The 11,915-nt window shown below is 46.2% G+C and overlaps 1 protein-coding gene across 2 annotated transcripts in view; it reads left to right on the top strand.

Annotated features, from left to right (window-relative positions):
- Window positions 1-810: 810 nt before the first annotated feature.
- The window catches only part of LOC105473454 (TBC1 domain family member 30), a 112,534-nt gene continuing 101,429 nt past the window's right edge, over window positions 811-11,915 (top strand). Inside the window, exons 1-2 of one of the 2 annotated variants that reach the window (XM_011727276.3) lie at window positions 811-1,303; window positions 10,741-10,905. In XM_011727276.3, the coding sequence (XP_011725578.2) occupies window positions 826-1,303; window positions 10,741-10,905 (643 nt within the window). In that variant the 5' untranslated portion in view covers window positions 811-825. The remainder of the gene's footprint in view (window positions 1,304-10,740; window positions 10,906-11,915) is intronic. The other variant, XM_024790211.2, reaches the window with a different exon arrangement.

Genomic DNA, 11,915 nt, shown 5'->3' with positions numbered 1-11,915 from the left:
GTAAGATACATCTCTCACGGTCTCTTGTAAATTTTTGATTCTACCATCATCAAAACTAGCTCAATTAACGTATTAGTTCGGTCATCTCAAGAACATTTATTAAACACTCACTCTGGTTACATCTTGTATCAGGGAATTCGTTGATTTTAATCCAGTGCTTTGTTTTTCACTGGAGGAAATAAGTTCACAGCGTTATTAAGTCCTAAATATTTGCCAGGTGTTGAGAGTTTTAGAAAGCTTATTGTCAGAGACTAAACTAAGAAGGCTTTTGAAGGCGCTCAGATCAGGTGGGAAAGTGAGAAGGGTTGGTATTGTGTTCCAAGTATGTCAAGAAGGAGAGCTCCTGGCCTGGGCCTATTGATGGGCGTTTAGAACCCTCCCGGGCATTATTTCTAGCTGGCGGCTGAATAAGAGGCAAGAGTCACCCTCTTTTTGAGTTAAATCACGTGCTTAATTAAAAGTGAAGGTGGCGGCGGCTGCTGCGCCCTCCCCCTTCGGGCTGCTGGCTGCTTCTCGACGGCGTTCTGGCCACGTCCTGCGCCTTCTCGCGCACAGGAGAGCGCTCTGGGTAGAGGCCGGGCCCCGGCAGCAGGTGGCTCCAGGTAGCTCAGTGGCGTGGCCGTCTCCTCGTCCAGTCCGGAGCGGAGGGGAGGGGTTCAGGTGCCGGCTCTGGGGACGCCCGGGCACCTCGGGGATCCAGAGCCCGCTGGCGCCGCGCCCGGGAGGGCACCCCTGGCGAGGACGAGGCCGCGCCTCCTCCCGGAACTGGCCGGCGCCGCGAGGCGGGAGGAGCAGCGGGAGCCGGGTGGCCGCGCCTCGGGGACCATGGACGTCCTTCCCACCGGCGGGGGCCGCCCGGGGCTCCGGACGGAGCTGGAATTCCACGGCGGCGGTGGCGAGGCGAGGCTGGAGAGCCAAGAGGAAGAAGCGATTCCTGCAGCGCCCCCAGCCCCGCCCCTCCGGGGAGCGGCGGAGCCGCCGCGGGGCTCCCGGGACTCGTGGGACCGCGACGAGGACACGGAGCCCGGCGAAGCGCGCGGCGTCCGTACTAGCCGCACGGCGTCCCTGGTGAGCGGGCTGCTCAACGAGCTGTACAGCTGCACAGAGGAGGAGGAGGCGGCGGGCGGGGGCCGCGGGGCTGAGGGCCGTCGGCGGCGCCGCGACAGCCTCGACAGCTCCACCGAGGCCTCGGGCTCCGACGTGGTGCTGGGCGGCCGCAGCGGTGCCGGCGACTCCCGCGTGCTACAGGAGCTGCAGGAGCGACCTAGCCAGCGGCATCAGATGCTGTATCTGCGGCAGAAAGGTGAGGGCCGGGCGCAGCGGGGTGCGGGGGGCTTCCTGGAGCCGGACTGTCCTCGCCCTCTGCCCGCGCTCCAGCGCGCACCTGGGCTGCTCGGCAGAGCGCTCAGATACTGTCTCTTTGGATCTGACGCTGGTACCCACCGTGGCACAGATTTATGTCCACATTTAGTTCTTAAGTTCTCCGGAGTAATTGAATCAAGCATCAGTTGATGGAGTGGGCAGTTTCCCCGCTTTTCCCTCCTCCCATCTCCCCTCTCCCCGTGTGTTCGTGGAGGCCCCAGGGGAGAGGCAGCCCAGATTCTAATTTCACCTGAACAGCTGTTAGGACAGGGTTGGAGGTTCTGATACGTATACCCGACCTACCTAGAAGGCGCTGCCAGAATCGAGCCGAGTCCTAGGGGTGTTCTTTCCTTTTTTTAAGTCCGCCTTCCCTGGTCACACCACTTAGATAGTGTTTAACTAGTGAGGCAGAATAATTCGATAATGCGGTGTTGAAGCAGAGCGTGTGAATTCTATTTCTGCCAGAACGTACGGTTCCAGGCAGCTCACTAGGATTTTTGTTTGTTTGTTTTCTTTTTTTCCTTCTCGGTGGCAGGTTAGTGGAGGGCCCTAGAGTGTTGAGATTTATTACAGAATTTAACTGCTGGTAACCTTCAGTTGGCATGGAGAGGTCGGCCTGAGAAAATGGCCTTGGCTTTCAGAGAGGCTAATTTGGTGTTTCTTTTGTTATGAGACTCTGATGCTCGTGCCTTCCTGTCGAGTCACACTTTTTTTTTTTTCATCTGGTCATAATAGCTTGCCTTTCAGGCAGCAACAAAGTTGTTACAGGTGTGTTTTTTTGTATAGAAATATCAACACCTCCATTTACAAAATGAGGTGAGGTATGGAAAACAGATGTCGAGCCACCATAACATTTCTTGACAGTAACGTCTTTGTGCTAAGTTACCAGGGGAGGAAGACAAGACAGTCTCCCAGCTCCCACTGTAAAATTTGAAAAAAAAAAACAAACAAACTAGGAAAAGAATAAATCTGTCTGCTTTCTCAGACCTACGTGAACAGCTTTTAGCTTCCTCTTTTGACTTCCTAGTGAAGATTTTTTTTTTTTTTTCCCAGCTGATTGTTACAAATGGCTTCCAGGTTCCTCCCCCTTCCTGGGACTTTAGCTGTAGCTATGCCATTTCATTTTATAGAATTATTTGGTTGTTCTCAGAGTGTCTGTGTATGCCACAAGTCCCATAGGGCGATAGTTCTTTCAGACTCCAACAGAATCAGTTTTGAAGAATTATGATTTATCTTTTCACAAGATTTTACATTTTTCATCACCGAGGGAATTCTGGGAATTAGTAATTTCCTTTTTGAAGAGGAAAATTGGCAAGCTAAAGTTTAAAGAAGTAGTAACGGTACAGCTAACTATGCAAGTGGATTTCGTATGAATGGCCACACAACTAATCATCCACAAGCCCTATAATAGTTCGTTTTGCCTGTTTCAGTCTTATTGCATGGCTAGTTGCCTGTTAAACCTTTCTTCCCTTGTAGTCAACCCTATTAAGATAAACAAAATGCCGTATCATAATAGTCCTATATACACATACGCGTGCTTACGTGTGCACACATACACACACACACTCCCTCTCCCCTTTATTGATAACATCATTCGTGTGCTAAGATTAAAGTATCAGGTGATGATACAGCTGTCTGCGTAAACAATGCTGCTTTTTAGGTTATTTGATCTTTTTCTCAGGTTCAAAAAATATTCCCCTCAATATAACTACTCTGCATTCAGTAAGAATCTCATACAATACTGATAGCCTGTGTATTGTCTCCTGTCACTGCTAGGGATTTTGCTGTAGCACTTATTTAGCTATATATTTAACATGTGTAGGTCCTTTAGGTGAGGCACCAGAATGGTTTCTCAGGACATCTGGACTCTCTTCAGTATTTCCATGGTTAAGGGGATGAATTTTGGAGTCAGACTCCTGGGTTGATATCCGGCCACAGTTCCTTACCAGCTGTGTGACCTTGGACAAGCTATTTAACCTCTCTGTGTCTCATTTTTCTTATAAATAGGGATAATAATACCTCAGAGGGCTGTGGTGAGAATTACATAAGTTAGAGTGTGTGACGTGCTCAACAGATGTTAGATACAACTTTTTATCATATACCCTGGAATTCCTTAGGACACTGAGCACAGGCTGTGAGTTGACAATGTCTTTATTTTTCCTGTTAACACCGTGTAAGAGGCTGTGGCTGATGCCATGGAGCATTCGAAGATGAAAGAGACCTGTTTTCATCCCCAGGAGGCTTCTATATCAGCAGATATTGCTATAAAATACATTTTCACCCTCATCTCTGGAAAAATTTTCCCATTTTGAACAATAAATGTAATTCAGAGAATTGGAGTTGTAGGCACCTTAGGGATCACTGGAAATGAGATAATGTAAGAACCCTTTTTTAGAGGAAAAGTATAATTTAAATGTTTTGTGATTATCCTACCACTTTTTTTTTTTTTTTTTTTTTTTTTTGAGACGGAGTCTCGCTCTGTAGCCCAGGCTGGAGTGCAGTGGCTGGATCTCAGCTCACTGCAAGCTCCGCCTCCCGGGTTCACGCCATTCTCCGGCCTCAGCCTCCCGAGTAGCTGGGACTACAGGTGCTGCCACCTCGCCCGGCTATTTTTTGTATTTCTTAGTAGAGACGGGGTTTCACCGTGTTAGCCAGGATGGTCTCGATCTCCTGACCTCGTGATCCGCCCATCTCGGCCTCCCAAAGTGCTGGGATTACAGGCTTGAGCCACCGCGCCCGGCCCCTACCACTTTTATTTCTAGAAGGAAAATATTGATTTGGTTCTTTGTTTTTTTGTTTTGTTTTGTTTTTGTTTTGACAGAGTTTTGCTCTTGTTGTCCAGGCTGGAGTGCAATGGCAAGATCTTGGCTCACTGCAACTTTCTCCTGGTTTCAAGTGATGCTCGTGCCTCAGCCTCCCAAGTACCTGGGATTACAGGCTTGTGCCACCATGCCTGGCTAATTTTGTATTTTTAGTAGAGACGGGGTTTCACTATGTTGGTGAGGCTGGTCTCAAACTCCTGACCTCAGGGGATCTGCCTGCCTCGGCCCTCCGAAGTGCTGGGATTACAGGCGTGAGCCACTGTGCCCGGCCCAAAATATTGAAATATTCAAAGAAAAATATTTCTTCTATCTGAAGGCATCTAGGAATGAAGAGCCTCTGGTCGCCTCTTGTAGGCTTTTTCTCATATTTAGTCATATTTTCATCTAACTTAAATGTTCTCTTTTCTTTCTTTCTTTTTTTTTTTTTGAGACAGAGTTTCGCTCTTTTTGCCCAGGCTAGAGTGCAATGGCGCGATCTCGGCTCACCGCAACCTCCGCCTCCCGGGTTCAAGCGATTCTCCTGCCTCAGCCTCCCGAGTAGCTGGGATTACAGGCATGTGCCACGACCCCGGCTAATTTTGTATTTTTAGTAGAGACAGGGTTTCTCCATGTTGGTCAGGCTGGTCTTGAACTCCCGACCTCAGGTGATCCACCTGCCTCGGCCTCCCAAAGTGCTGGGATTACAAGCGTGAGCCACCGCGCCCGGCAAATGTTCTCTTTTCATTATTTCCTACTATGTTTAAAATTAGGGGGAGAGGAAGAACTAGCCTTTGCCTTCTTCTTCATGGTCATTCCTTATTCTTACTTAAAGCGTTATTTATATTAGTGTTTATAAAGACCATTCCCATTTGTTTCTCAGCATAATCTTTATGCTAGGCATAATTTGAGACTTGGAGCACACTTCCTTGCCTAAAATCACTCAGAGTTGGCTGATCCAAAAGCAATCCTTTTTAACTCAAGGCCAAATGCATTTTCCATGGTGATGTCAGGTTTGAGAGCCCTGCATTTCTTTGTTACAGACCCCAAAAGTTGACTTTGACTTCTAGAGTACATTTCTACTTTTGAGCATTTCTTTTCTTCCCTTCTGATTCTCTTTAGTTTCTCCAAATCCCTTTAAAAACGAGTAGATCCAAACCCCACAGAGAACCTCTAATGAGGGGCTAGCTAAGGTTAAGTTGAGTGGGAGACTTCACCTGCCTACCAGATCTTGCTCTAGTGACTAATGATATCAAATGTGACCAAAAGAAACCTCCTCCCACATTGTAATGATCATTTATATAAAGACAGTAGACAATTCTGGTTCCCAGATTTGTTTTTACCTGTAGAAAAACTGCTGTTAAGGGGAGGGAGAGCATTAGGACAAACACCTAATGCATGCGGGGCTTAAAACCTAGATGATGGGTTGATGGGTGCAGCAAACCACCATGGCACGTGTATACCTATGTAACAAACCTGCACACTCTGCACATGTATCCTGGAACTTAAAATAAAGTAAAAAAAACCCTGCTGTTGGGAATATTAATTTTATGAATGTAGAATTATTATAATTTATCTGTTTAAAGGAAATTTATTTTCTACCGTATCTGAAAAATTGCTGAGGCTCTAAGATGAAATATTGTACCTCTAAGACGAAATGTTTTTAGGCAATTGGAAGACTGGATATTTAAAACAAAACCAGTATTGCCACATTCATCTACTTTACAAAATGTGGTAAAATTATTTACTTTTAGCTCATCATTTATAAACATAGATGAGTACTTAAAAGACTTTTTTGAGATGGAGTTTCACTCTTGTTGCCGAGGCTGGAGTGCAATGGCGTGATCTCTACTGCAACCTCCTCCTCCTCCTGGGTTCAAGCAATTCTCCTGCCTCAGCCTCCCGAGTAGCTGGTGTCATACGTGTCCGTGTGAAGAGACCACCAAACAGGCTTTGTGTGAGCGACATAGCTGTTTATTTCACCTGGGTGCAGGCGGGCTGAGTCCGAAAAGAGAGTCAGCGAAGGGAGATAAAGGTGGGGCCGTTTATAGGATTTGGGTAGGTAAAGGAAAATTACAGTCAAACCGGGGTTGTTCTCTGGCGGGCAGGAGTAGGGGTCACAAGGTGCTCAGTGGGGGAGCTTTTTGAGCCAGGATGAGCCAGGAAAAGGAATGTCACAAGATAATGTCATCGCTTAAGGCAAGGTCTTGCCATTTTCACTTCTTTTGTGGTGGAATGTCATGGTTAAGGCGAGGCAGGGCATTTGCACTTTTGTGGTTCTTCAGTTACCTATATGTGCGAGTCACGGGATGCGATGGCTTGGCTTGGGCTCAGAGGCCTGACATTCCTGCCTTCTTACATTAATAAGAAAAATAAAACAAAATAGTGTGAAGTGTTGGGGCAGCGAAAATTTTTGGGGGGTGGTATGGCGAGAGAATAGGCGATGTTTCTCAGGGCTGCTTCAAGCGGGATTGGGGCGGCGTGGGAACCTAGAGTGGGAGAGATTAAGCTGAAGGAAGATTTTGTGGTAGGGGGTGATATTGTGAGGTTGTTAGAAGAAGCATTTGTTGTATAGAACGATTGGTGATGGTCTGGATGTGGTTTTGTATGAATTGAAAAACTAAATGGAAGATGCAAGGTCTGAATAAAGGAGGAGAGAAAACAGATATTAAAGGACTAAGAATTGGGAGGACCTAGGACATCTAATTAGAGAGTGCTGAAGGAGTCTCAGTATAGCCTTGCTAGCAAAGATTATTTACTTTAAGAGGGAATTTAGAGTGGCGGTTTGGGATAGCACTAGGAGATATCAGCTGTGATGGCTTGGAGAAACAGTGTAAACTAGCAGTGTAAACACGAGCAGGGCATTTATGAGTAGTTGAGAATGGTGAATAGGAGTATGACTAGACAGAAGACAGTAGGAATGACAAGTTTTTTGGGGTGCAGTCCAAGTTGGTCTGGTGTCTGGAATGAGACTGGGACTTAATAAAAAGGAGTGTCCACACAGGAGCTCAAATGGGCTGTAGCATTCCGAGGACAGGCCTGAATTCTGAGAAAGGAAAGTAGTAAAAGTATTGTCTAGTCCCTTTTGAAGTTGGTGACTGAGCTTGGTGAGGTGTATTTTTAAAAGACCATTAGTCCACTCTACCTTTCCTGAAGATTGAGGATGGTGAAGGATATAAAGGTTTCACTGAATACCAAGAGCCTGAGAAACTTCTTGGGTGATTTGACTAGTAAAGGCTGGTCTGGTATCAGACTGTGTAGTAGTGGGAAGGCCAAACCAAGGAATTATGTCTGACAGAAGGGAAGAAATGACTGCGGTGGCCTTCTCAGACCCTGTGGGAAAGGCCTCTACCCATCCAGTGAAAGTATCTACCCAGACTAAGAGATATTTTAGTTTTCTGACTCGGGGCATGTGAGTAAAGTCAATTTGCCAGTCCTGGGCAGGGGCAAATCCCCGAGCTTGATGTGTAGGGAAGGGAGGGGACCTGACAATCCCTGAGGGGTAGTAGAATAGCAGATGGAACACTGAGAAGTGATCTCCTTGAGGACAGATTTCTATGATGGAAAGGAAATGAGAGGTTCTAAGAGACTGGCTAGCGGCTTGTAACCTAGATGGAAGAGGTTATGAAATGATGACAGAATAGAATGGGCCTGTGAGGCTGGAAGGAGATAATTTCCTTGGTCTAAGAACCATTTGCCTTGTGTGGGAAGAGATTGATAGGTGGAAGTTTCAGTGGGGGAGTAGGTGGGAGTAGAAGTTGGAAGCTAGCGGCTTTTTTAGCTAACTTATCAGCATAAGCATTGTCCTGAGTGATGGGACCTGATGCCTTTTGATGGCTGCTTTTTTAGCTACCTTATCAGCATAAGTGTTGTCTTGAGCAAAGATTGGGGGAAGAAAATAGATTTTGGAAGTTATGAGAACTGTAGAGAGTTGAGCATAGTTTGTGATTTTTAGGGCCTCTAACAGTATTAAAGCAGTGGCAGCCGCTGCGCGCAGACATGAAGGCTAGGCTAAAACAGTAAGGTCGTTTGGACAGAAAGGCTACAGGACGCGGTCCTGGCTTTTGTGTAAGAATTCTGACTGCACTAACCATGCCTAGGAAGGAAAGGAGTTGTTGTTTTGTAGAAGGGATTGGGGTTTGGGAGATTAGCTGGACACGATCAGCAGGGAGAGTAAGTGTGTATTTATGAGAATTATGTCGAGATAGGTAACAGATGAGGAAGAAATTTGGGCTTGACTGAAGTAATGGGGGCTGTCCATGAGGCCTTGCAGCAGTACAGCCCAGGTAATTTGCTGAGCCTGATGGGTGTCAGGGTCAGTCCAAGTGAAAGCAAAGAGAGGCTGGGATGAAGGGTGTAAAGGAATAGTAAAGAAAGTATGTTTGAGATCCAGAACAGAATACTGGGTTGTGGAGGGAGGTATTGAGGATAGAAGAGGATATGGGTTTGGCACCATGGGGTGGATAGGCAGGACAATTTGGTTGATAAGGTGCAGATCCTGAACTAACCTGTAAGCCTTGTCTGGTTTTAGGACAGGTAAAATGGGGGAATTGTAAGGGGAGTTTACAGGCTTTAAAAGGCCATGCTATAACAGGCTAGTGATAACAGGCTTTAATCCTTTTAAAGTGTGCTGTGGGATGGGATATTGGTGTTGAGTGGGGTAAGGGTGATTAGGTTTTAATGGGTTGGTAAGGGGTGCATGATCAGTCACCAAGGAGGGAGTAGAGGTATCCTATACTTGTGGGTTAAGGTGGGGGGATACGAGGGGAGGATGTGAAGGAGGCTTTGAACTGGGGGAAAAGGCAGCAGTGAGGTGTGGCTGTAGCCTAGGAATAGTCAGGGAAGCAGATAATATAGTTAAAATGTCTTGACCTAATAAGGGAGCTGGGCAGGTGGAGATAACTTAAAAGGAATGCATAAAAGAATGTTGTCCAAATTGGCACCAGAGTTGGGGAGTTTTAAGAGGTTTAGAAGCCTGGCCGTCAATACCCACAACAGTTATGGAGGCAAGTGACACAGGCCCTTGAAAAGAAGGTAATGTGGAGTGAGTAACCTCTGTATTGATTAAGAAGGGGACGGACTTACCCTCCACTGTAAGAGTTACCCAAAGCGTCTGTGATGGTCCAGGAGGCTTCTGAGGCGATGGGGCAGCGTCAGTCTTCAGCCGCTAAGCCGAGAAGGTCTGGAAAGGAGTCAGAGAGCCTTGGGCTGGAGTTCCAGGGGCTCTGGGAGTGGCTGCCAGGCGAGTTGAACAGTCCGATTTCCACTGGGGTCCCACACAGATGGGACACGGCTTAGGAGGAATCCCGGGCTGCGGGCATTCCTTGGCGCAGTGGCCAGATTTCCGGCACTTGTAGCAAAGTCCTGGGGGAGGAGGTTCTGGAGGAACCCCTGGCAGCTGCGGTTTAGGTGTTTGGAGTTGTGTGCTGGAGATATGGCTGGGGTTTGTCTCACAGTGAAGCAAGGAATTGCAACTCAGAAATAAGTTGCTACTTGGCTGCCTTTATTGTACACCTTGAAGGCGACATTCATAAGTCGTGTGGTGGGGTTTGAGGGCCGGAATATAATTTTTGGAGCGCTATTTAATGTCGGGAGCAGATTGGGTAATAAAATAAAATGCATATTAAGAATAAGACAGCCTTGTGACCTTTCCGGGTCTAGGGCTAAAAAGCGTCTCAGGGTTGCTGCTAAATAGGCCATGAACTGGGCTAATTTTTTCATATTTGATAAAAAAGAGCCTAAATGCTAACTGATTTGGGAGAGGTCGGATAAAGAAAAAGGAACGTTAACCTTGACTATGCCTTTAGCTCTAGCCACTTTTTTAAGAGGAAATTGCTGGGCAGGTGTCGGAGGGCTAGTCGAGGAACGAAACTGTAAGCCAGACCAGGTGTGAGGAGGGGAGGTGATAAAAGGATTATAGGGTGGGGGAGCAGAGACTGAGGAAAAGTTGGGACCTAGCTGGGCCTGGCGAGGAGGGGAGAGGTCAGGCATGTGCTACCACGCCCAGCTAATTTTGTATTTTTAGTAGAGATGGGGTTTCTCCATGTTGGTCAGGCTGGTCTCCAACTCCTGACCTCAAGTAATCTGCCCACCTTGGCCTCCCAAAGTGCTGGAATTACAGGTGTGAGCCACTGCGCCTAGCCTTTAAAGACTTTTTTTTTTTTTTAAATCAGCTGTTAGGTTTATTATTAATGTTACAGACTAAAGAAGATTCTTTTCTAACAAGCTTACCATCTGAACACTTCAGTGGTACAAAATACACACGCCAGTTTTCAGGCAATGAAAGGTAAGTTTGCAGCCAGAACTAGATATGGTAAAAGCAGGAGTCTTTGCTTACATGTTACAGATAGGCTTAAGGATAAATTTACCTTACTGTATCTGTTTCATGGACAGGGCAGATAAATGAGTGACATATTTGATCAGTATGCCCTAGCTGAATACATGTACATGTAATCTTGAGTGAAAACCTAGAATTAGTTGGTTTAAATGGATGTTCTATTTATCTTTGGACTAATATCACATTGGAATTTGTATTCCTCTCAAGGTATTAATCGTTATTCTTATTTTTCTTTACTGATAGACACTAATGAACTGAAGGCGATCCTTCGAGAGCTAAAGTACAGAATTGGCATCCAGTCGGCCAAGTTACTTCGGCATCTGAAGCAGAAAGATAGGCTTCTGCATAAAGTGCAGAGGAACTGTGATATTGTGACTGCCTGCTTGCAGGCTGTGTCACAGAAGAGAAGTAAGTATTGGAATAGGGTTACTTCTTTTGCCACATGTGACTAGAATGTTAGGAAAGCTGAGCCAACAGTCTGTGTTTTTGAATATATTGAAAACTTTTAAATGCAAGCTTATACCCTCAGAACTAAGAACAAGGAACAACTCAGACAGCTTCCTATTTTTCAGTTAAAATGTATACTTCATGTCTAATGTTACAACCTTAGATTGATTATTCTAGATTTGAGGTAGTACTTTACTTTGATAATATTTTTACCTCATGCTGAATAATGATTAAAATTTTATTTTATTTATTTATTTTTTGAGACAGAGTCTCGCTCCATCGCCCAGGCTGGAGTGCAGTGGCGCGATCTTGGCTCACTGCAAACTCTGCCTCCCGGGTTCAAGCAATTCTCCTGTCTAAGCTTCCCAAGTAGCTGGAACTACAGGTGCCCACCACCAGGCCTGGCTAATTTCTGTATTTTTAGTAGAGATGGGGTTTCACCTTGTTGGTCAGGCTGGTCAGGCTGGTCTCGAACTCCTGACCTCAGGTGATTCACCCTTGGCCTCCCAAAGTGCTAGGATTACAAGCGTGAGCCCCTGTGCCCAGACAAATTTTTATTTTTAAAACAGCATCACTGGCTGGGTGCGGTGGCTCACGCCTATAATCCCAGCACTTTGGGAGGCTGAGGCTGGTGGATCACCTGAGATCAGGTGTTTGAGACCAGCCTGGCTAACATGAGGTGAAACCTCATCTCTACTAAAAATTAGCTGGGCATGGTGGCTGGCACCTGTAGTCCCAGCTACTCAGGAGATTGAGGCAGGAGAATCGCTTGAACCCGGGAAGCAGAGGTTGCAGTGAACCGAGATCACACCATTGCATTCCAGCCTGGCGACAACAGTGAAACTCCATCTCAAAATAAAAATAAAAATAAATAAATAAAACAGCATCACACAGACATAGCCTAAAAGGCATGTCCTTGTTCTCTTATTCTGTGTGTTGCTACAGTAAGTGAATTAAATAATTGATTTAAA

The sequence above is a fragment of the Macaca nemestrina genome, chromosome 10 (assembly GCF_043159975.1).
Source record: "Macaca nemestrina isolate mMacNem1 chromosome 10, mMacNem.hap1, whole genome shotgun sequence".
NCBI classification, from domain to species: domain Eukaryota; kingdom Metazoa; phylum Chordata; class Mammalia; order Primates; family Cercopithecidae; genus Macaca; species Macaca nemestrina.
The sequence above is the reverse complement of the archived record's forward strand: the minus strand, read 5'-3'. Positions and strand labels throughout refer to the sequence as shown.